The following is a 25,343-nucleotide window of genomic DNA, read 5'->3' on the forward strand; positions in this document are numbered from 1 at the left end:
TGGGGAAATTACAGAATAGATTTCAAGGCATAACAGTACACTGACAAAAAACTTTTTTGTAAAACGTACACCAATGTTTTATTTACAGTGTAGACAAATGTACAAGTAATCATGAGACACCAAAATGTCTCCTTTTAATATTTTTTAAAAAAAATTTTTTTATAGAAAATATATTTTAACAGCTAATATTAATACGTCTAATAATACTATTTTATTTTTACAATTTAATAATTAATAGGATTGGCCTAAAGGTTTAGGCAAGGTTTTTGAAAGTCCCTCCACATACAATCATTTGATACACATCTGATAAGACACTTTTAAACTGCAATCTCTTTGGAAAGTTACAAAATGACAAATGGGTCATACAATTGGACTTTGAATGTTTGACTGAAGCTAAATTTTGAGTTACTCTGAAGTTTATCCAGCAATTTTTTGCAATGGTGTCTGGGTCTTCAGCACAGGACAGTCGGCTCAGTGTTGGAGCCCCACAAGTAAGAGAGGAGGTGGCGACCTGTGGTGAAATTTACGCGAGTGCGCTATCTTGAGCCCACGGTCAAAACAGAGTGCTGTTTATAAGCAAGGGCTTCCCCATGAACAGATCTAGCTCTGTGTGTTATTCCATCCACTTTATATCTGGTGTGACATTAATGTCTCTACTGGGAGGAACTTTGGACTAGCCTGCTGGTTTGGATATGTTTGCCTCCTTGAATCACGTCTGGCATTAGAAATACGAAGTTAGAATGAGGTTAACACATTCGGTGAAAATACTAACTGTTTTTTAAAATGGAATGATACTTTAAATCATGTACTGTTATTTTCCTATGATGAAATCTTGCACTGAAGGAGAGACTCAAGCCATATTTAGAGACCAGAATATCATTGAGATGGGCTTTTTGAGCAAGCAACCACCTAGCAACACCTTGGCAACTACCCAGAGCATGGCAACTTCATAGCAACATTCTAAAAACTAATCAGACCATTTTAGTGGGAAATTCTTCAGAATATATTAAGAGTAGTTTGTGTTATTATTGTTGTTGTATAATGTATTTTTAAATGCTTCTGTGGCCTTCAAAAAGTGCCAGAATTTTAATTGACTGACTGACCAGTAGTATGCAAATGATTTTTTTTAATACTGTTCATAACTGTCTCTAAAGGGTAGCACCAACACTGTTTCCCTTTAAAGCTGTTTGCTGCATTTGAATATTTCCGTTTGCCCTTTGGATTTCCGCCAAAAAACTGCAAAGATGTTTCATAAACTTTCATAGACTTTGTTCAGCGATGTTCTTATTGACTCGTTTAGTACAGGTTGCCATCAGGAATTAGTGCATTAAGTGCATGATGGGAAGAAACGGAGGTATTATGCATATTAATTAATGGATAAGGTAATGCACCAGCCTGAAAGCATGCACTCTATTTGAGCCTATTGATTGATTGATAGATAAATGTTGAGACATAAGTTGAGTTTATGTTATTACGTGCAATAGTAGTGCCTCTACAGTTATTTGCAAACTTGATAAGAATACAGAGAGAATGATATATTGAGTTGCTTTATCATCCCTGTGTCCTTGAGCTAAGATGTTGTGTGAGGTCAGTTATTTCCACTTGGATGGTCTGTTTGGTAGAGCTTGGCCCTGTTGAGATGAAATGACAGAACTAAGTAGAGCGCTCTCAAAATTGATTCAAACATGGCTAGATCCCTTTTGGCTTCAGAGGAAGGAACTGTGTGCGGTCTTGTGTGTATCGTACTGTTGTGACATGCCCTTCCAAACGCTGGTGAAAAATTAGGTCCATCCTCTGACAGAATGGCGGTTGTTCTTTCCGAAGCTCAATCTTTTTTTCATGTGGGTAATTCACTGTGACACATCAGACCCAATACCTAATTGTCCTATACATTTGTTATAGCCTGAAGTGTCATACAAAGTGTCTTTTTTTTTATATATATGCAGTGGCAATCCTGGCAAACTTGGCTCCCCAGATTAGATAAAATATGACTAGAAAAAAGAAAACATTTGATATGGTTGGTATTTTTTATTACTTTTTAAATAATATGAATTTTTATTGATAATTTTAATGAATATATTAGTAATAATATATGTTTTATCCAGCTTCAAATCCAATTTAGTATATCATAAATTGTGTTTTTTTTTTTAAATGAATCCAGCTAAATTATTCAAATGTACTGTTGTTCAGTTTGGAGTGACATGAGTGTGGGTAGATGATGACAGAATTTTCCTTTCTAAAGCAAATTATCTTTGGAATGTGGGACTCAACTGGACTGACAAAATTTAGGTATGTGAATGGAAGATCTCTGCCATGTTTAATATGTGCAAATTAATTATAAAAGTTTTGTAATGGTATGATGCTTCCGGTCCTGGCTGTTACAGAGGGTTTAAGATTCTGACAAGTAATAAATATGCAAACACAGTTTTTACAGACGCTCCTAGATATTCTAAAATAGTCATTTAAATCAGTTTTCATAATGTAACATTTCTTAAAATCAACACAAGTCTGACAGCATAATGTTACTAGTGATTATGTCCTTGCAGTGAAAACATTATTGGTTTTATGATAACAGAGCATTGTAGTGAACCAAAGAGAGCCAGTAAAGGAAGCATGCTGACAGGCAACGGTTTAAACCACAGGTCCTTCATACGATAACACTTGTGCAGGGGAGCAGTATAGTATCTTTAGAGTGGGTGTGTTGGAGAGAGAAAGAGGAAAAGAGAGAGAGAGAGAGCGCCAGAAGAGAAGCGGGAGGAGGAGGGTGTGTGTGGTTGAATGAGTGCGGGGGAGCAAGGGGAGGGACCGTTTCTGCGTCTGTCTTCTCTGTCATTCTGCTGCTGCACAGCAAAGCAGCAAGACACTGCTGAAGGGAGGAGAGAGAGAGAGAAAGAGAGAGAAAATGAGTGACTGGGTAGCACTAGAGCAGCTGCAACTGAGGCAGTCTAGCTGAGAGGACCCAGATGCTGGATTTACATGCTAAAGACACCAGCTACACGGATTACCTCTTCAATACAGGATCTACTGACTGGTCTTTCTGTATGTGTTGTTGGAGAGCTAGTTCTCCCTGTGATAAGGATTTGGCAGCAAGCGATCAGAGCTTGTAAACCTTGCACCTTGTCTCTTTTTTTGCTCGATTGTAAAACCCTTTGACTCACTGATGCTTTTACATGGTTTCACGCAGGAGGAATGCTTGGGGGTAGCCCAAGAGGACAAGGAGTAGATCTGGAGACTGAGGCTGACAAAACCTCCAAAGCCAAGACCCCTCAGGGCCAGGCGGGTGCCAAAGGAGTTGGGGGCATGGCTGCGAAAAGGGGCAAGTCAGGGCTCCCACAGGCTACTCCTCGGGCTGAGCTAAAGGTCTACCGAGCAGGAAACTCTGAGGGTCGTCTTCCAGTTCCTTGCAACCTGCGCAAACAAAAGTCCTTGACCAATCTATGCGTGCTTACGGACGCTGAGAAGAAGATGCACCTGTACCAGCCCAAGTGGTCGGATGACATGGAAAAGCCTGGGGCAGGTCAGAACAAGTCAGGCAAGCTCAAAGATGCCGGAGGGGGTACTGGCAAGGGTATCCCTCTTTCCAAAAACCTTTCCAAGTCGGAACATTCACTGTTTCTAGGAAAGCCCAAACCCTTTATCCCACCTTCCAAGCTGGGGAAACCTAGTCGGATACCTAAGGGTCCTTATGCTGAGGTCAAACCCATCAGCAAAGCTCAAGAGCTGGCAGATGATAGCAAGTCGGATGATGAGATCTTGTCCAGCAAGGCTAAGGCTAATGGTAAGAAATCTGTAAATGGCACCTCGGGAGCAGCCACACCAGGTGGAGGTGGAGGGGGCAAAGATGCACCAGAACCAGAGGAAGGAGACAAGACCTTCCTAAAGGTGGACCCTGAACTGGTTGTAACGGTACTTGGGGACCTGGAGCAGCTTCTCTTCAGTCAGATGTTGGGTAAGTAATAATAAGATCAACTAATCTGCTTGCAATGCTGAGGAATGAGCAATGCTGCCTGGCTGACGGATCCAGCATCACCTCTATAGCTAAACCCAGCCCTGCTCTTGCTTAGCAACCACCTGGCTTTCTATTTCTTATTCATCCTGTGCTGCTCACATAACTATGCACATTTTCTTCATCCATACATCTATTCTTGGCTCAAAGCTGCATCTGCATGTTAGTGATTTTGATTGTTGCATTTCAATCACTGTGTGGTTCCATTGAACAATCGCTGCATCCCTTTTTGTTTACATTGCAAGCTCATGCCTTGCATCTCTGCACGTATTGGATGAGACCAATCTACGCTCCAATCGGGGGGTAGGGGTTGATCCAGGGGTATATTTGCCTTACTATTGTAGTAGAGTTGACATACTGCCCTAATCTTCAGAATGTGTGTCCTTAGCTGCTGGTTTGGACGTCCACATCGATTTACTATTTTTATTTTTGCAGATATTTGACCAATTCTACATCAATGATAAGCCTCAGTTCAGCACACATCATTGTAAATAATGTAAACAAACTAACGCTAGAAACAGTTAAGTAAATGATGCTTGATGTCATTGTGGGAACTTAAAAATAAACCTCGCTGGGTTGAATTGTTTTCAAGTCATGGTGGGCAACATATTTAGCCTTGCCGCTGGTGCCATTGATCTCTGGGGCAGTTGACAGATGGTCCCCCTCTCTTTTCCTCTCTCCCCTTCCCTCTCCCTCTTTCTGTTACCGGGGTACTTCAAAAGAGAATAATAGGGATGTCACACTCTTTGAGAAGGTCAGTGACTCAGAATGAGATGGCAACGGCACATGAACATTGTGCGTTTTGTTTTTATTTAAGAATACATTAACAGGGTGGTGACTTATTAGCTATTTACCTTTGCGCTCAGCTATTGTTTAGTCATCTTCCTTTGCTAGGTAGTCATATGATACTTGAATATTTAACATGGTAAGTGATGATATGAGTGTGATTAGCAATTATAAATTCTCTCTCAACAATCTGACACTGAACAATAGTCTAAATTCTAAGGTAGTGCCTCAGTGTATTGCTTTTTTAATGTTAGAGCAGCCAGAAATATGTGGTGTGAAGTGAATCCACTGAGTTGAGATATGAGAAAATGGAATTCAGTCTTTTAGCTATACTCATTTCCCCTCCTTCCCTGGAGCTTATTTTGACCTTGCCGCACGACACCTGCTGAGGGATGGGGGTGGGCAGAATTGGGAAAAAATGGTCTTATATTGTACGGCGGATCCAGATTTGATATTCTTTTCAACATCTTGACCTCTGTACATTACTGTTGATTCCTTTAGCTTGTGCTGCCCACCCGGGTTAGCTGTGCAAGCAAAGGTTCAAAGCTTCCCTCTGGGGTTTGAAACATGCATGTGTGACTGACTGCATTAGTATTGCTTGGCTACTGCCTCTGATTTTGACTCCACAAAACTCAATTACACAAGACGCCATGTCTCCAATAAGTGTTGTTGTGACACTGGTTGTTGTGAGGGATTATTTTTTGCAATCACAATATGAAGTACTGCCCAGTACAAAATAGATTCTTTCTGTTTTATTTTGGCTATTTTTACAGTTTTAATGATAGCTATCTGGTAGGAGATGAGACTGGAAACAACAGAAAGAAGGTGGGGGAAGAGGATCAGGAAATGTTAAGATAGTTGATACGAGGTCATGTCTGCATAAGCAGCAGTGTAGTTGGTTGAAATAGGAGCGCTGCCCACCAAGCAACATCTTTGATACAATTCAAAATAGTTTGATCATTAAATCTGGCAAGTCAACACTTTATAATTATGTAAATTCGGTCTCCAGTTGGAAATATGGACACATTCTGCTTAAGTGCTTAGATGCCTTTGGTATTAGACAGTGATAATTGGGAGCCACCAGTGGAGGGTTAAGAGAATCACTACTAAGATCAGATGGAAAACCGAAACATGACTTCTAAATACTTAAGGAATGAATGAATGAGGCATTTATATAGCGCTTTCATATGTACTACTGTACACCCAAAGTGCTTTACAATCATATCAGGGAATCTCTCCTCTTCCACCACCATAAGGAACTTGACAGATGCTTCTTACTTTGTGTTGATAAGAGCTTTTTCAAACCAAATATCCTACCGGGTAGCATAGCTTTTGGATTTGAGGATTAACGGCACATGAAGATAATGAAGAGTCAGGTTGCAAAAATAAAAGTTGCACAAAAACAATTGTTTTAACCAATAATATGCCCCTGTAAATTCTTATAACAATCCAGTAAAATCCTGATGAATAAAACCAAGCCCCACCCTCAAAAATGTGTGCTAAATAATACAGAAGTTAATTTTGTTTTAACTTGTATGTAGTTTTAATCCGCATTATATACACTATTAGATTGCTATTACATTATTATTGCATTACTGTTACATATTAGATTATTATTAATTTAATGAGATAATTTATTTTCAGTGTCTCATTCTGCTATTGAAGTGTGTGTCTGAGAGCTGAGAGCTCTTACCAGAGGCACTTTACTGCTATCTTTTTCTTCATCATCATTTCCATCTCTGCCTGGCTTGAGATCTGGGTTGCAGTAGCACTGGACATGATTGGTGCTGACAGCCACATTCAGGGTGAGGCTACTGTCCTTGTACTGATCTACAAAATAAAGAAGAAAAGTAGAACTTGGCAGCCCAATTATAATGATACAATAAAGCAAAACATTTATCTCAGTTTTGTGTTAAGACTGCAGTCAATCTAATCCATTTCCTCTAGGACAAGGCACAATGACCTGGAAGCATTTCGTAAGTCATGGCACAGGATTTCCTCATTTCCTGTATGTGATATTGTTGGGCTGTTATGCTCGATAAATGTGTGTCCACATTAAATTGCCTGTAGACCGGTGTATTGGGCAGTTAGAGAAATGATAATGTACAGGAAATGGGTTTGTTAATTCAACCAGCCCCTTTTAAAAGGAAACCATCACTAATATGCAGTGGTTTTGCTGTGCATATTATGTTTTCCTGAGCATGACAAGCCAGGAAATTGTCGCAAAGGTTAAAGTCAAACTGACTGACAACCCAGCATGCTGCAGGCCTCCTCTTCACAGTGCGCATGATTTCATTTCAAGCAGGTCTGGTTGTGTAAGAGCTGATCTCAAGGGAAACCACATACATACAGCTATGCATACAGCTTTTATTTAAATGTATAAAGGAAGGTGTATATTTTATTTGTGGTGGTCATCATTAGTTCTCTGTTCCCAAACCTAGTGACCTCCCTACGTAGGCAGCAATTTTAGGCATCATAGTCACTGGACCAACACCAAAGTTTTAAAAGGTAGGCAGCATAATTATACCTTCATCATACTGTTTTAGTAAAATTAAAATGACACTTAACATATATCCTTCGTGGAGAAGGCAACACCAACATTGAAACCAGCATTGCAAGAAGCTCAGTATATACTGTGTGTATGCACTTCAAATCAAATGCCTACAAGTATAATAATACAAGGTATAATATAATGAGATGGTACACTTTTTTTACCTTGTATAAGGTGAGTTGATTCTGCTGTGTGCTTCATGTGTGGAGTTGCATTAAAGGGATACTCTGCCCAAAAATGAAAATTCTGTCATCATTTACTCACCCTCAAGTTGTTGCAAACCTGTATGAGTTTCTTTCTTCTGCTGAACACAAAGCAAGATATTTTGAAGAACGATTGGAACTTTGGCACCATTGACTTCCATAGTATTTTTTTTTTTTCTACTATGGAAGTCAATGGTGCCAAACAACTGTTTGGCTTCAACCGTTCTTCAAAATATCTTCCTTTGTGTTCAGCAGAAGAAAGAAACTCATACAGGTTTGCAACAACTTCAGGGTGAGTAAATGATGACAGAATTTTCATTTTTGGGTGGAGTATCCCTTTAATATAAGACTGAGGTAATGTATACAATAGCTTGGGCTAACAAAATTATAGTGCTGTAACAATGTAGATACAGTATATACTATAGAATTAAACTTTTTTTTGTCTGTTGACCAAAACATGGTTCTGATGACCAGATTGCACTTAATAGCAAAACATGGTAAGAACAGGAATTGAAAGAGTAACCACAAATAAATGTCAAGTTTTGGTTCGACAAACTCTGTTAACATGGATACACGCACAACCTGGCCGTCTCCATTTTGTGAGCACTGAGTTGATGACTTGTGTACTGTTTTGACGGCCAACAGATTCATAATGTGATTACTGTCATGACCAACATCTCCATGCCTCAGCATGCTGCGTGCGACTAATGCAATCTAAGTCTCAATCGAATTTCTGCATGTCTGCAAAACGTAGGAGTGGAAATAATCTGCTCATTTATGTTAGCATGCAACATGGAAATAATGTTTGTTTATCTCTTAAAACATCAAGAAATATTGCGAAACAATCTTTGGTTATTTGTTTTGTCCATGCATTTGCAGTTTCAGCCTGTTCAGCACAGACTGAGTTTTAGTCCTCAACAAACTAGAGCTGGAAGCAGCCCTATATTTAAGCAAAGTAAAATAACTCTCCAAAGAGCAATACTTTCCAGGACATTTCCATGCAAAATAGTAAACTCTTGGATGGATGCACATATTTATCCTGTTTTATGTCAGCTAAGTGAGAGCTGTTTTGTGGGTCTTGCTCAAATGTCCAGTTATTTTTCAAGTCAAGTGGTGGTCTATGCGCAGCAGTTGCACAGTCCGGTTTTTGAAGGCCTTAATTGTTTTGCGGTTGAGACGGCCCCCGCCATTACAGCTTTTTTTCAGTCGTTAGAAAACACCACATAAACACCATTACGTTTTCCTGTCGTATATCCTGGATGTTGGCTGCTTAAAACACTCATGGGGAAATGATTGTGTAAGCTTTTCTCAGTTTTATGTGAGGACATATCTTGGGTTTGCCTGGGTGAATATAGGGCAAGAAGTCAACTCTTTTCCCTGTAGTCACTAAATGTGACTAAATTTATCATTGCATTAGTATTACAGATAACAAACCCAATCAATGAAACTTGAGGTGACTATTTATATGCTGCTGTACTTGTATCCTAACAAACTCTACTGTATTTTTGTCACATTGCCAATGGTCTCTAAAGCTAATATCGCCCCAAATTTGTTGAAAATTATTTACTTCAGATTAACTGTGAATGGCCCATTAAGCAATAGCTGCCAATGTATAAAACTACACAGTGAGGCCGCTCAAATTCTCTTAAAACTCCACTGGTCTAGAGTAAACACTTACACGCTAAGAGAATGAGATTGTTGGTCTTTGTCACAGATGTTCTGTTTGTCAATGGCAATAAAGGCACCACCGGACAGCTGCCACCACATCTTTACACAAGCTATTATAAATCCAAACATCCCAATGTCTCTCTTTACTCCATTAACAATGGCTTTAGCAAAACGATGGCTGTTTTGGCACACAGGTGACAAAGTCATAGTTCGATCAGGCATGCACGGTTGGTCACATTTAGAACTGGTTCACCTTAAATCCATGATTATTGTAAATTATAAAGTCCCAAGCCTGTTTAATCAATGACCCTGTGCAATCAAAGTGACTCATCTTGTCATGGTCTCCCCTACATACAGTCATTGAGAAAAATTGGCAATTTACTTTTGTGTCTTCTCTGCTGAATACAAATCTGTATGCGTACTATGCATTCAAATATTCTTCTTAGCTGCTTTCAACCAGATCTCCTCATCTTTGCTTTAAGAAGAAGACTGGAGAGTCATTGTTAAAAGCAATCATTTCGCCCCAAAGCGGAAAGAAGCGGTTGATCTCGTGTTCCCTCCACACATGGTCTCCAGTTCCACAGCTGGTCTCTTTGACCCTACATGATGTGATGGGATCACTTTGGCCTGAGGTCATTTCAGAGTTATGATGTTTTTGTTTGTCAAACAGCATTGCACCACCTCGTGCCTCCTTGAGCTTCAGAAGAAATTGAGCAACACTTGTGCTCAATCTTTGGCAAGAAAACATCATTCCACATGGACCTCTTTTTACGAGTCTGTCTTCATTCAAAATGTGTCCGCTGGTCGTAGTAATTGGGCACAGCAACAGCTGGGTCGGACCTCCTTAAGTCTTGAGAGGCTTGCAAGAGATGCAGCTGTGGTGTTGGAGGTTTCTCTGCCCCAGTCAGTTTACAAACCCAGCAGTTGTTTGGGCATCACTCCCACTTCACTCTTCCCTGCCCTTGGGCATGTAGGGATTCTTCACCAAACATGACTGCTTCTGGTCAGTTATGAGTGGTGTGGAATATGTTTTCCCTGAGGGGGAACTTTTTTTTAAGTTCACTTTCAACAGTTCCACTGAGCAGGAAGATATTTTAGCATAGCCAGAATCATGATTATGTCAAGTAATGGCCTTTGGAAATGAATACCTTCTTTTACAATGTCAGTGAAATGACCCAATCTATACATGTAAAATATACTGTTTCAGTATTATGGACACAAGACATATTCAATGTGATTTAACATGGAAAAAAGGTGTGTGCAAACCTTTTCTGAGTAAATTTGTGTTACACAACTTTGTTTCCATGACCCATAAAACAACTGATGATTTAAACCGCCAACTTGGCTCCATTCAGTTGCACTTCTAAATGCCTCAGAATAACCTGTTTTTTAATAGAAAATCTGGGATGAGTTGAAAATTGTTTTGTGGTAATCAACATTGTCACAAATGCTGTCAAATGAGCTTGACCGCATGAACCGGCAATATTCTTTAAGTGTCACAGTTTGAAATATTTTTTTTCACTACAAGTTACCAAAGTCACATATTGTCAACAGATTCTTGCAGTCCTCTGAGAGCTATACGACTTAAAACAAATTTAAGACACATTTACAAAACAAATAAACAAAGACATTATGTTTGACATCATGGCCCAAAACTTGTGTCCAGTAGGATAGATGCAGTGTTGCAGCCTGGCTTTATTGTGTTTAAATGTCACTACAATTTTCCCAGCCTTGGTGTTGTGAGAAATATTTCCCTTTGCTTTTTTTCTTGGCTGAATATCTCTGAACTTCAAATCAGATTCGTCATGGCAGTAGGTCTTTTTTTTATTGGCGACTATTTTGTTAGAATTTCTCAGCTGTTCTGATTCAGTTCAGCCTCTTGCATGATTTTGCAAAGTGTCATGGGATTGCAACATGAGTGAGGCTAGATAAGGAAGTCTTATAATACTTTCTGGAAACAACACCAGCATGAAAAGACCAGAGCATCACCGTTTTCTTCCTCTGTAGTTATCCCCCAAGGATATTATTGTGATTTTGTGCGGATATGCCAGTCTGTCTTCTCATTTCCCGTGGTGTGTCTTCTACCATTTGGCTGAAGCGTCTGCAGGACACTCTATTGTTATTTAAGAGTCCCTTCATTGACCAGATGCTGTGTGCTTGCGTGTGTACGTGTCTTCCTGTTTTCATGTTGTCGAGGTCACCACTTTGTCTCCAAGCACCCTGACTGGAGTAAAGGATTAGAGTTGAAAAACACAGACACGGAGTCATAGGGTAAACTAGAAATGAAACAAACTTGTGTTGGAGGAGCGGGTAACTATGCAATTTCCCCTACACCACAAATGAGTCTGAAATTAAGTAATTTAAAAGTATCGCAGTGTATTGTTAATAAAATATTAGCCAGTTTGTCAAAGTAGTCACAAATATTTCTCTGGCACAATGCTAGGCCATTAAACTACATTAACATCCCTATGGGATTCATTTGGCCTTATTTAGATCCCTGTCACCTTGTATAACTTAATTAACCAAATAAACATCATCTGTTCCTCGGCTCTGGTAATAAAACATGGAAAATAAAAACGATTATGAATGGAAATTGACCATCATTTGTAAAAGACCAATGGATCTAACAAGAGTGCCAATGCTGTGCTTTGTTTTGTTCTGTTCACTTTTCAGACAAGACCTTTTAGAAAAGTGGTGCAGTTCTGCCAAAAAATTGTCTTCAGAGCTGTTAGCACTCTCTGACATCCATTTAGTTTGTCCATTTCACTTATTGCTCTCACAGCATTCTCAGAACGGCCAAAGATGGTTCCAGTAAGCAGCGGTCTACACCCTATTAGCTTCTCAATTGACAGGCTATGCGTCAGTTACTCATTAGGAAGACACTGTCAGTCTTTTAAGCTGTTGAGACAGTGTGGCAGCCTTGGGTTTAAATGGTAATTTAAGCTGGTAGTGTATTTCAGAGATGAAAATGCTTCACAGTCTTGTGTTTAGATGTTGTAATATTGGGTCCGACACTCTGCAACAATGTCTTGGAAGTTCTCAGGATGTTTCAACTACTGGAACTGTGACTCCCTCAGTTGGATTCTCACCTCTTCGGAAGACTCTGGAGGTCCATGGATTTGGAGCAGATCCAGAAGATGTGGTCATTAGGGTTAGCATGCATGACTTACTACTTTTCATTATGATCTGTGATCTGATCTAACTGACTCTGTGTGAGGTCATCCTCATCCGTAGAGTCGTCTTCTCAAAATGTCAACATTTTGCTGTTGAGAGGAACCTGGAACCTGTATTTAAATGGCATCTAGCTATCCATTGGACAGTTATCTATTGCATGTCCCAAATCTTTTCTAAACAATAAAGACCATGAAATCACATAGAGCCACTTCTGAGGGTCCCAAAAATCCCAATTATACGCCAACTGTAATTATGGGATTACTGTTAATCTTTCATCCTGTGATAGACGGTCATTTTTAAACCCCTTTAAATGAGGTGTGACTTTGCCAGTGCAAGCATTTGACATTTGACAAGTTAGAAAGTTTCCCATTAGAATGCAACACACTTTACAGCCTTTCTTTTATTGTGTTCTCTTTTGAGCTAAATATACGTACAGTAGAGTCCTCCCATTCCTTTGGAAGCTTCCATTCTCCCAGTGCTTTGTCGTCACAGTATATTATTGTAACACACCAAGTAAGCTACTGTTGGTTCTCTGTTTGTCGGCCTGATGCCACTTTTTGTTTCAAAGCATGTACCATTAGAATTCTCCCAGTGTCTCTGCTTTTCCCCGGACAGTCTTGAATCAACTTGTATACCCCTGAATAGGCAGAAAAAAGAGAACGTCTGAATTGGTAGCGGCTGCTTTCAATTTTTTTTCTCTTAGCACCCCATCACAAGTAGATGAGGGTGTAAAGAGGGGGAGGCAGGTGTACTGCAGTCCCCCCATCCACATTTAACCAGCTAGCCTTGATTCATTAGCTTTCCCCCTGAGAATGTGTTTGCGACGGGGGGAGAAATTTGCATCCCTAATTTCCTCATTCCCTCACCCCGGCTGCAGCTGGGTCCTCTGGGCCCGAGCCGATTTGGAAAACAGGAAGTCTAATGGTCTTGGACCTTTCCGTCAACCTTACCCCATGTAGTGGGGAGGCTTTAATTACCATAAACGAGAGCTGTGCTTAACAACTGCGTGGAATCGATTAGATGCAGCAGTGGGGTTGGGGGTAGGAGACCCCCTCCTTCTACAGTGGCTGATGTCTTTTGTTTCAGGATGTAGTATGTTATACATCCCTTTTTAGGATCCAAGAGCAGACATTTGCATCAAGAAAGAGCACCAGTTAAAGCTGAAGCTTGTGAGAAATGCTTAATAATTATTTAATGCTTTTCAGTCTGCTCTGCAAGTCATGTGACTTAAGATCAGAGGTAATTGCAGCCGGTTGCATGACTGAACATGGACAAAGGAGATTTTTACAGAGCTTCTCGTGCGACTTCCATTGGCACAGGCAGACAGTCTTAGAGAAAGCCCATGTAACATAACTTTCATAATGAGATCAGTGGTGGTTGGAAATATTTTGCGTACAATAGTCTTTATCTGTGACTACTAACAATTCAGCTGTTATTAGATACCTTCTCATCAACAGACATTTCATGTTTTGAGTTATTTAAAGTTCATATTGATTCAGATGTGACTGAAAATGGTGATATCTGGGTTGCTTATTTTTGTTGTTTATTTTGCAAGTTGTCTGTTTATTTGACAGTGACTGCGTGTCTTTAGAAAAATATGTTCCTCTCATTTTATTTTGACTATTGATTATTTTCTCATCTAAATTGTAAAGGAAGCACTGCTTTTCTTGCCTTCTCAGAGAAAACACCTCTAATTAAGAAATAAATAAAAATTTTGCTCGTTATACTCTAATAAACACTGGAAAAAGCTACAAAACCCCCCAATGTTTTTCTGTAGCTAGTTTTGGTTGCCCTGCGATAGAGAGCGATGGATTTAAATCAAGCACAGATCAAATGAACTGTCCTAGAGTGGTCAATTCAAGTGTGTCTAATATGATTTTAACTACTACTGCTCAGTGAATGAATGTGACTCTTGGGCATTTTGGATGGAGTGCCAATCTTTAAAGCATGGATTCATCCAAACTGAAGAGAGAAGAGCCCAAGCATGTGTGCCATCTAGTGTAGGGTAGCAGACATGATAACCAAGCAATAGTGGGAGTCTAAACTGCCTTCAATATTTACATCTGTTTTTTTCAGTGGTCATATGAATCAATTTGAATATATATTTTCTTAATTATAAGTGAGTTTTGTTTACTTGTGCAAAACTTGCACCAGTATGTTAGAGTGCTTTGGATGGTTGACAAGGTATTGCTATGCAGTTTCTAAGGTATTCTGGGTGGTTGTTAGGCTGCCAAGTTGTTGTTAGTGTGTTTGGGATGGTTGCCAGGATGTTGTGATGCAGTTGCTATGGTATTCTGGTGGCTGCTAGAGTGTTGCTACATGGTTATTAGAGTGTTCTGAGTTATTGCCAAGCGAGTCTATGGTGTTCAAAGTGGTTGCTAGGGTGTTGCGAAGGTGTGGTGGTTTCTAGGTGGCTGTTAATGTGTTCAAGGTGGTTGCTAGGACATTGAAATGCAGCTGCTGTGGTGTTATGATGGTTGTTAAGTTGTTGCTACTGTACATTATTAGAGTGTTCTCGGTGATTGCCAGGCCAGTCTGTGGTGTTCAGGGTGGTTGCTAGGGTGTTGCTTATGTGTTTTAGTGGTTGTTAATGTTTTCAAGATGATTGCCAGGACATTGCTGTCCGGTTGCTATGGTGCTCTGGAGGTTGCCAGGGTGTAATGTGGTCGTTGGATAAATTCCAGGCTTGTCAATGGTGTTCAGGCTGGTTGCTAGGGTGTTCTATGAGGTTGCTAGGTGGTTGTTAATCTGTTCAGGGTTATTGTCAGGATATTGCTATTCAGTTGCTATGGTGTCCTGGTGTTGTTACATGGTTATTATAATGTTCTAGGTGATTGACTGTCCAGTCAATGGTATTCGTAGTAGTTGCTAGGGTGTTGCTTAGGTGTTCTGGTGGTTGCTGTGTGGTTGTTAATGTGTTCATGGTAATTGCAAGGCCAGTCTATAATGTTTAAGGTGTTGCTAAGGTGTTATGGTTATTGTGTGTGTGGTTGCCAGGACATTGCTATGTAGCTGCTGTGGTGTTCAGGTGGATGCTAGGGTGGTGCTACGTGTATGTTAGAGTGTTCTAAGAGATTGCCAGGCCAGTGTTATTGTGTTCTGTGTGGTTGCTAGGGTGTTGCTTAGGTGTTCCAGTGGTTGCTATTAGATTGTTAATGTGTTCAGGGTGTTTGCCAGGCCAGTCTATGGTGTTCAGAGTATTTGCTATGGTGTTGCTAAGGTGTTCTGGTGGTTGCTAAATGGTTGTTTGTGTGTTTAGGGTGGTTGTCAGGGCATTGCTATGCAGCTGCTGTGGTGTTCAGGTGGATGCTAGGGTGTTGCTACATGGTTGTTATAGTGTTTTAAGAGATTGCCAGGTCAGTACTATTGTGTTCTGGGTAGTTGCTAGGGTGTTGCTAATGTGTTCTGGTGGTTGCTAGATGGTTATTTGTATGTGTAAAGTGGTTGCCAGGACATTGCTATGCAGCTGATGTGGTGTTCAGGTGGGTGCTGGGGTATTGCTACGTGGTTATTAGAGTGTTCTAAGAGATTGCCAGGCCCGTGCTACGGTGTTTAGGATTGTTGCTAGGGTGTTGTTATGGTTGTCAAGATGTTTGGAGTGGTTGCTAGGTGAGTCACAAGAACTCACCCCCAAGTCTCTGACATTCTGCCACTTTTGGCATATTTGATCACAAGTAATGGCACACATCTTCTCAGCATGCATTTGGTTTGAGGTATCAGGGGTTTGTTCTACCTCTAAGCAAGCACCACAAATTATTGCATTCATATTTTTCTGGCACCCCCTCTGCTTGCCACAGGAGATAACCTTTCACATCTGAACAGCTTGACTACTTTAACTGGCACATGGTGCTGCAACGGTTCTGTGCGTTCAGTGACACCATCATCTCAGTATTGAGCTAATTCCCAGAGCCACTGAAATCAATAGTTCTTATATGTCACACCTCTTAATGGTGAAATCAATGTGATATGTTTTCGTGAGCATGTTTCTGCAGAATTAAGTGGTGCTGCCAGACTAGCTGTGCTTAGACTACATCAGGGTGATGGACACCTCATAGGTTCATGACCTCTCTCTCTCTGCATAGGTCATTCCAGCACTGGCCAGCTGGACTGACCCGCAGGGGTCCGTGGGCGTGGGGGTGGAAGTGTGATGATCTCCTCAGTCTCCTTTCGTTACACTAGCGGTCAACAGCACAATTCGCATGCATCCACTGCTAACTGGAACAATCCATGCACAATGTCCTATTATTGAGAGGAAACTCTCGGCTGTGGTTACAAATGTGTTTTTGTGGACATATAACTACACAGAATTCTTCGAAACGCATGCTTATCTTCGACAGATATGAATACCGACTCCATTAACGAATGGGAGAAAATCCGCTATGCATGTTTTCGGTGTAAACGATCCACTGACTCCAACATGTTCTCTCAAATCTGTCCATTTTCTGGTAATTACCCTTTCACATAGCTTAATGTGTGCTATCACAGAGAGTTAATGGTCCTTTCAGGCACAGACTGTTGCAGACACCATCATTGTCATCTTGTCAATGGTCAGCCTGCTCTAAACTCTACTCATCTTTGCTTTTATGACACACATATTGCTAAATTAAATGTGATGGAAGTGATATCCAAAGGAATGGCATAAAATAACGAAGTGAAATGTTTCCCAAAAAAGGTTCCTTTTATACCGCCAGCTGTCATTGGTTAGCCAAACAGATAAACCCGCCTTATAATATTAATATTAAAAATATTAATATTACTAATATTAAAGTAACATAATATTAACATAATATTATATATTAACATATATTAACATATAAAGTAACATAATATTACTTTTTAAATTGTAATATTTTACAATATTAATGTTTTCTATTGTAATATATTTTAACATTTAATTTATTACTGTGATGGCAAAGCTACATTTTCAGCATCATTACTCCAGTCTTCAGTTTCACACAATCCTTCAGAAATCATTCCAATTTGCCTATTTGATGAGAAAGTAAGGTGAGGTCACCACACTATATTACATAGAGAAGCGTTCATCAATACTCAAAACCTTTAAAGGGATAGTTCACCCAAAAATGAAAATCCTGTAATTAATTATTCACCCTCATGTCATTCCAACCCAGTAAAACTTTCGCTCATCTTCAGAACACAAATGTGACCCTGGACCACAAAACCAGTCACAAGGGTAAATGTTTTGAATCAATAAGCTTTTGCATTGATGTATGGTTTGTTAGGATATTAGGCCGAGATACAACTATTTGAAAATGTGAGTCTGAGGGTGCATGATATTTACTTAATATCCTAATAATTTTTGGCATAAAATAAATATTGATAATGTTGACCCATACAATATATTGTTGGCTGTTGGCTATTTCCACAAATATACCCTTGCGACTTGTGACTGGTTTTGTGGTCCAGGGTAAAAAATGATCTTTTTAATAAAATCTGAGAGTTTTCGGTAACACTTTACTTGAAGGGGTGTACATAAGACTGACATAAACCATGACATGACATATGTCATGAATATGAAGTAGGGTTTATGCATGTTTATACCAAACTGTCATTAAGTGTCTTTCGCTCAATAATGACATTTTGAATGCAAATATGACATTGTTTAAGATGTCTTTGTTATGACACCTTGACATAAACCATAACTTCATAACCTGTCAGTGTCTTTGTCATGACAACTTGACATTAAATTAAGTTAAACTGTCATGTATTTGGTTTTGACATTGGCTGTCATAAGGCCATTATAACTGTGTCATGAATATTTTTCGTGACCTCAACTACAGTGGTACAAATTGAATTTGTCATTAAACAGTTATAATGGCTTCATGACAGCCAATGTCAAAACCAACCACCTGATAGTTTAATGTAATGTTAACCAATAAAGCTAAGTGGTTTCTTAAGTTTGATAATTAATTTGCTATGTCATGTTTATGACAGGTTGTGTTGTCTTAGTAATGTCAAGTTGTCATGACAAAGACACTGACAGGTTATGATGTATTGGTTTATGTCAAGGTGTCATAACAAAGACATCTCAAACAATGTCATATTTGCATTAAAAATGTCATAATTGAGCGAGTGACACTAAGGGCCCTATTTTAACGATCTGAAACGCAAGTGTCAAAGCGCAAAGCGCAAGTAACTTTGTGTGCGGATCCCGGCGCTGTTGCTATTTTCCCGGCGGGATAAATGCCTCTTGCGCCTGGCGCAAATCTAAAAGGGGTTGGTCTGAAGTAGTTTCATTATTCATAGGTGTGGTTTGGGCGTAACGTGGAATAAACCAATCAGAGCGTCATCTCACATACCCTTTAAGAGCAGGTGCGCATGTTGCATGGCGGATTGCTATTATAACGGCGGATTTACCAGGCGCGCGTCAGGAGCGGTTCACAGCCGAGGAGACCAACGTTCTTGTCAGGACCGTGAAAGACAGAGAAGTGACGTTGTATTGCGTGTTTTGCGTGCACCTGTAAACTATGGCATAAACCCTCATGCAGTAACACCCTCAGACGGCACTGTTTATTGACTGTCTGAAGTAGAATGCATGCAGAAATAACAAGAAATTCAACGTTCAAATCAGACTTATCTATCTATTTATCTCTCTATCTCTCTCTCTCTCTCTCTTTCTCTATCTATCTATCTATCTATCTATCTATCTATCTATCTATCTATCTATCTATCTATCTATCTATCTATCTATCTATCTATCTATCTATCTATCTATCTATCTATCTATCTATCTATCTATCTATCTATCTATCTATCTATCTATCTATCTATCTATCTATCTATCTATCTATCTATCTATCTATCTATCTATCTATCTATCTATCTATCTATCTATCTATCTATCTATCGTGGGTGGGTTTCTCCCATCCCCATACAAATCAGCGTCGGTTAAACAGGCGTGGGAGGAAAAAAACTAAATTTTCATGGACACCACAATGATTTCCCTCATGTGTTAATATTTTTCCTTGTTATAATGTATGATTTGCAAAAATAAAAACTGCTGCATCTGTGTTGATGAGAGAATCAAAGTGTATGCGCGTTGTGCACCCGCTACATTATGGCCAAGCATGCGCGCTTAAAATAGCATAATGAACAACGCGCAACGCGCCACTGACTTTAGACTAGTTTTTTTCTGGTCAGTGGCGCAATTGTTTTATAGAACAGCAAAATAGCATGAGGGAAAGTTTGCGCCGGAACACGCCTCCTCTTTGCGCTGAACCGCCCCGGGGAGCGCAAGTGTATTTCTTAGTTAACCGACGTGTGTCTGTGGAGGGAAAAGTCCGCTTTGCGCGGGTGCAAAATAGGAATGATACATGCGTCAGTGTACAAAGTCATTTGCGCCGAGTGCAAGATGGAGCCCTAAATGACAGTTGTCACAAACATGCATAAAACTTGCTTCATATTCATAACATGTGTCATGTCATTATTATGAAGGTGTCATGTTAGTCTTATGCACACCCCTTCAAGTAAAGTGTTACCGAGTTTTCTGTCCCTCCATTGACTACTTTCAAGCCCCAGAAAGGTAGTAAAGACGTAATCCTTGTGACTCAAATTTCTAATTTGAGTCACAAGGATATTTGGATATCAATTATAAATTTGGATATCAAATTAATGAAGTGACGTGAGTGCTTTGTTTCCACAAAAAAAAAAAAAAAATGTACCGCTCTATTTAAAAAATATTAATCTCCAACGCAAGTTCACGTAACAATGTCTCCTCTCGTGTCAACACATGTATGCGTTATGATGCTTTCGTGAACGCATGTTGGAGATTAATATTTTATAAATAAAGTGGTAAATTGTTTGTTTTTTTGTGCAAACAAAGCACTTGTGTCGCTTCATAAAAGTGATGAAGTCACATGGATTCCTTTCATGATGTCTTTACTACCTTTCTGGGGCTTGAAAGTGGTAGTTGCTTAGCTGTCAATGGAGGGACAGAAAACTCAGATTTCATTAAAAAGATCTTCATTTGTGTTCTGAAGATGAACGAATGTCTTATGGGTTTGGAATGACATGCGGATGAGTAATACTGTAAATGACAGAAGTTTTATTTTTGGGTGAACTAACCCTATAAGAGAGAGCAGAGCATACCATAACTATACGTTATGTACTGTACAAGCCAAACTAGCTTTAAACCAAACCACCATCCTCACTTGCAGAGCAGCCCATTTGAACCACTCTGGGAGACTCATTGTATTTCATGAGTCTAATTGTATGAGATTATGCCTGAATGAAGAGACACTCCACATGGGGCCACATGGGGGGGTTCTCCATTTTCATCACAAAGCCATGGGCCACCTCCATGTGTTGTACTGATCCACTACACACACCCTCACAAACACGCACAATCATTTTTCTATGGTAGAGATTAAAGTGAATTAAGAGTAGGACTTTGACTAATGCCAGTCTGGATGTCATTACAGAGGGTTTGGCATGAGGTCCCGCTGTGCTGACTGGTCAAGCTTCAGGATTAACACACCCCAGGGGAAACATACAAGATGGTGTGAGTGATGAGGTTTTGGGAGGGATGTGAGGTGGCAGGGACAGGTAGAGACTAATCCCACCAAATTGTAGGGCTGTCGGATGCATATTGTGCATAAAGTAGTTCCAATTAGTGATTTTTATTTTTTACTAAAACACAGAAAATTTAATTCAAGTTTTCATTTAGCCGAAAAGATAATGCATTGGTAATTACATTTTTTGAAGAGGTGTTAGTGAGGCCGGTAGGGGGTGCTCACCATGTGGTCTGTGTGGGTCCTAATGCCCCAGTATAGTGACGGGGACACCATGCTGTCAAAAAGATGGATTAGACATTAAATCGAGCTCCAGGCTGTCTGTGGTCATTAAAAGAGTAGGGATGTCCTGGCCAAATATTCTCATTGGCTTCTGTCCATCATCATGGCCTCCTAATCATCCCCAAATATACTGATTGGCTTCATCACTCTGTCTCCTCCACCAGTACACTGGTTTGTGGTGGGCGTTCTGGCTCAATGGTGGATGAGGAGTTTCCCCCTTCCATATGTAAAGCACTTTGAGTGCAGAGAAAAGCGCTAATAATGTAATGATTATTTTTTATTATTAATATTACAAATGATTTATGTAAATGGCTAATTGATGCTGTTCAGGGTATCATGTTCACAGGTGATAAACCGTTCGTAGGAAAGTTCTTTGGCAACGAGCCTCCTCTTAATATTTCAGCCTAACTAAATTTACCGATTGCAACTCTAACATAATTTTTGGTCATGGTGAAGTCCGTCAACATCGCTGACACGTTTAGTTTTAGTATCCACACTGTGTGCATGAAATAGTCACTGACAAAGTTCAAATGTGTCATCGGAGAAGTGCTGACTATTTAGGTTACTAATTCCGGCCCTCCAAAACCATTTCGGCTGAATTATTTTTTATTTTTTTGCTTTTTTTTGGGGGCATTTTTTCAAAAATGTCAGTGCATAACTAGTTCCAATCCTTTTAAATACACTGTACATTCAATCTATATCATTTAACTTTATACAACAATGCAATGCGCTTAACGTTCATGACACATTTTGTCAACATTACACATATTCTGTTTCACGTAATTTCAACATACATTAAAGGCGGTATGTGATACGCTAGTATTTTATTCCGTCCGAGTCCATCCTGTGTGTATGAAGCCAAACTGATGAACTGATAAACGCAGGGGAACCTCTTTGTAAACTGCGCTATGTGGGTTTTACGATCCGACACTAGAGCAGCGCTGGGTTTTTTTAGGGTGGGAGGCTGATTAGACGAAATACAGCACTTTCACTGTCAGCAGTTTTACAACAGTCCTCAACATGTGTCCAGTTAAGACGCATAATGCATTCCCCCCAGTTTTACAGCTTGAATGTCAAATAAATCTGTATAAGCACATTTGCCTAAATAAAGAAAGCAATTAAAGTGAAAGGAGACCTTTTATAAATACTAATGTCCTGTTTAAGTGAGCTTGCTAGTACAGTAGCTCAAAGTGGGCATCTTGGCAGACTGGAAATGTAATGTTTAATTCATTCGAGGACCGGCTGAAAAGCGGCCCGCTTGCTGAATCGTCATATTCCACTGCTCCGTTTGCTCTGCGCTCTTCCAGTGCGAGAGAAAGCCGATTGTGTGTTGTTCCTGAAAGCTGAGATGCCGTACGTGTGTGTGAGTGGAAAGGTGGAACATGGCTCGATATCATGCATCTTGATATATACGCTAATGTTTTTGTTGGCCGTTCTCCACAAAGTGTTAAATCTTAATGCACATGGCTGTGTTTGTGTGTGTATGGCCACATCACTGCTAAATGCCTGCATTAACCAGGCGCTCATCCTCTCCTCTCTGCTCTTTTCTGCAGATCCTGAGTCCCAGAGGAAACGCACCGTTCAGAATGTCCTCGACCTCCGGCAGAACCTGGAAGATACCATGACCAGCTTACGGGGGTCGCAGCTCAGCCACAGGTACTGGAGCTCACACGCCAAGCCAAGCACTGCTTGCTTCTTGACTGTGTTTTGTTTTGTTTTGTTTTGTTTTTTTGTCTTGTTTTGTTTTGTTTTGTTTTGTTTTGTTTTTTTGTTTTGTTTTGTTTTGTTTTGTTTTGTTGTTTTGTGTTGTTTTGTTTTGTTTTGTTTTGTTTTGTTGTGTTTTGTTTTTTGTTTTGTTTTGTTGTTTTTGGTTTATTGTATTCTAGTAAATCACAAAAATCAGGTTTTAAAACTAAAATAAGGGTTGCCAAAATGTCAAAAAATAAGGCAACATAGTATAATAAATATTATTTTAATAATTATAAACTTATTTGTACTGGCAATTATTTTTTTTTAGGTTTTTTTTAGTTTTTTTTTTTTTTTAAATCTTGTGTTTTGTTTTGTTTTTTTCATTTTTTCTTTTTTGTTAATTGTATGATAGGAAATCACACAAATCAGGTTTTAAAACTAAGGGTTGTTTAGTTGTTTTATTTTGTGTTGTGTTTTTGTTTATTTTTTTCATTGTTTTGGTTTATTGTATTCTAGTAAATCACAAAAATCAGGTTTTAAAACTAAAATAAGGGTTGCCAAAATGTCAAAAATAAGACAACATAGTATAATAAATATTATTTTAATAATTATAAACTTATTTGTATTGGCTAGAATTTTATTGTAATTTTTTTTTTTTTAAATGGTATGCTAGGAAATCACACACATCAGTTTTTAAAACTAAGGGTTGCCAAAATGTCAAAAATAAGACAAAACAGTATAATAATTGTTATTGTGATAATTATACTCTATTGGTATTGGCAATAATTTTGCACAGCATATTTTATGTTGTATTTTGTAGTGATTTCATTTTGTTTCCTTTTCTTTTTTTTCTATCTTTTTGTTTTTCTTTAGTTGTTTTATTTTGTGTTGTGTTTTGGTTTAATTTTTCATTGTTTTGCTTTTTGGTTTATTGTATGCTAGTAAATCACAAAAATCAGGTTTTAAAACTAAAACAAGGGTTGCCAAAATGCAAAAAAAAAAAAAAAAAAGACAATATAGTATAATAACTATTATTGTAATAATTATAAGCGTATCGGTATTGGCCAGAATTTTATCTTAATGTAAATGCATTCTTTTTAAAAAAAAGTTCAAATGTCCTTCCTTAATGTCATATACAAATGTGGTTCAGAGGAATTTTACATGTGACCAAGTCCAAACATCACCAAAGTCAGTCAGCAGTCGTGGAATAGAGCAGCAGATGTTTCTCTGTCCTTCTCACATCAGCACCTCCCCCTGTTGTTTCCTGCTTTTCAAGGTCCACAAACACACATAAATATATAAAAAATAAACACAGTGAAAGGATGGATTAGCATCTCATCAGAAAGCCACAACTGCCAGACCTCACACAGTATGTTGTGTTAGTGTATTGATATCAGAGCTACTGGTAATGTTTGTGCTAGAGTGTTGTTTAAAGAAGCCATAAGCACTCCTTTAACCAGAGGAAGTCTGATGCAATGCTCGAGGAAGCTGTTAAGGGTGCGTTATTCTAAACCAAGAGTTCAGCCCTGCAAACCAAACACACTGTATATTGTGTAACAGCTGTCAGAGCTATGGCTTAGTGGTGGACACGGGTACTCTGACGCATTGAGCCGTGGTGCTCATATACGGGTGATGTGAATTCAAATCCAGCTCGAGTCTTCTGGCAGACTTTAACAGATGAACTGTGTGAGATCCATAAGCGTAGTGTATCTCAGCACTCCATCTTTCACTTAGGCTGAGTGTGTCTGGGTGATTTTAGTACTGCCTCCAAGTATAAAATAACTCTGCCTCAGCAGCTGTAAAGTCATTCTATTAAAACCTTAACATAATTAGGCTGATTTAATGCACATTAACACTAATGCCCCTGTAGAGAGAAAGTCTGTAATGTGCTGAGCCCAAACTCCATAATAGACACTTTTCTGTTTCGTGTGGCCTTTATGATGCATAACAATAGCTACTTTCTTGATTTGTTATATTTTCTCTTCCTCCGATTGAAGTGTTCGCTGAAGGGCCTGTCGAGGGATAAAAGGAACGATAATCACTGTCATTTAGCCGTCATTATTATTCAACACAAAAAGTCAGGCAAACTGAAGCGCCTGGCATTTTCAAAGGATAATTCACATTCACGTCAATGCAATGAAATCCGTGTCTTTTTTGGGGGACATTTTCCTCAGCCTTTTGCTCTTTGTTGAAAATGTCTGCAGAAATATGTGATAACCGCAAGTGTGCAGTGCATTGTGGGTATTAATGGAAAGCTTTGAGTTGGTCTGTGTCGGTTGCGTTCCTGTAGATCAATCGGTAGCATTTTTGTAGCGTGAAAAGTAGTGCATGGCGCTACGTATATGTCATGGGTTCGATTCCCAGGGGGAAAAAAAATCAATAATTTGAATGCAAAGTAGGCTACTGCATAAAAGCATCTGCCAAAAACATAAATGTAAATGCCAATTATGACTCTA

At 39.3% G+C, this 25,343-nt stretch overlaps 1 protein-coding gene across 1 annotated transcript in view; it reads left to right on the forward strand.

Moving 5' to 3' along the window:
* Positions 1-22,854, forward strand: part of LOC130072930 (neuron navigator 2) — a gene marked incomplete at its 3' end in the record, with an annotated part of 36,062 nt that extends 13,208 nt beyond the window's left edge. Inside the window, exons 3-4 of the mRNA XM_056238254.1 lie at positions 3,185-3,949; positions 22,752-22,854. Coding sequence (XP_056094229.1) covers positions 3,185-3,949; positions 22,752-22,854 — 868 coding nt within the window. The remainder of the gene's footprint in view (positions 1-3,184; positions 3,950-22,751) is intronic.
* Between the last annotated feature and the right edge of the window lie 2,489 nt (positions 22,855-25,343).

This window comes from Rhinichthys klamathensis, unplaced genomic scaffold (assembly GCF_029890125.1).
Source record: "Rhinichthys klamathensis goyatoka isolate OS25496 unplaced genomic scaffold, OSU_Roscu_1.1 h1tg000513l_1, whole genome shotgun sequence".
Lineage (NCBI taxonomy): Eukaryota > Metazoa > Chordata > Actinopteri > Cypriniformes > Leuciscidae > Rhinichthys > Rhinichthys klamathensis.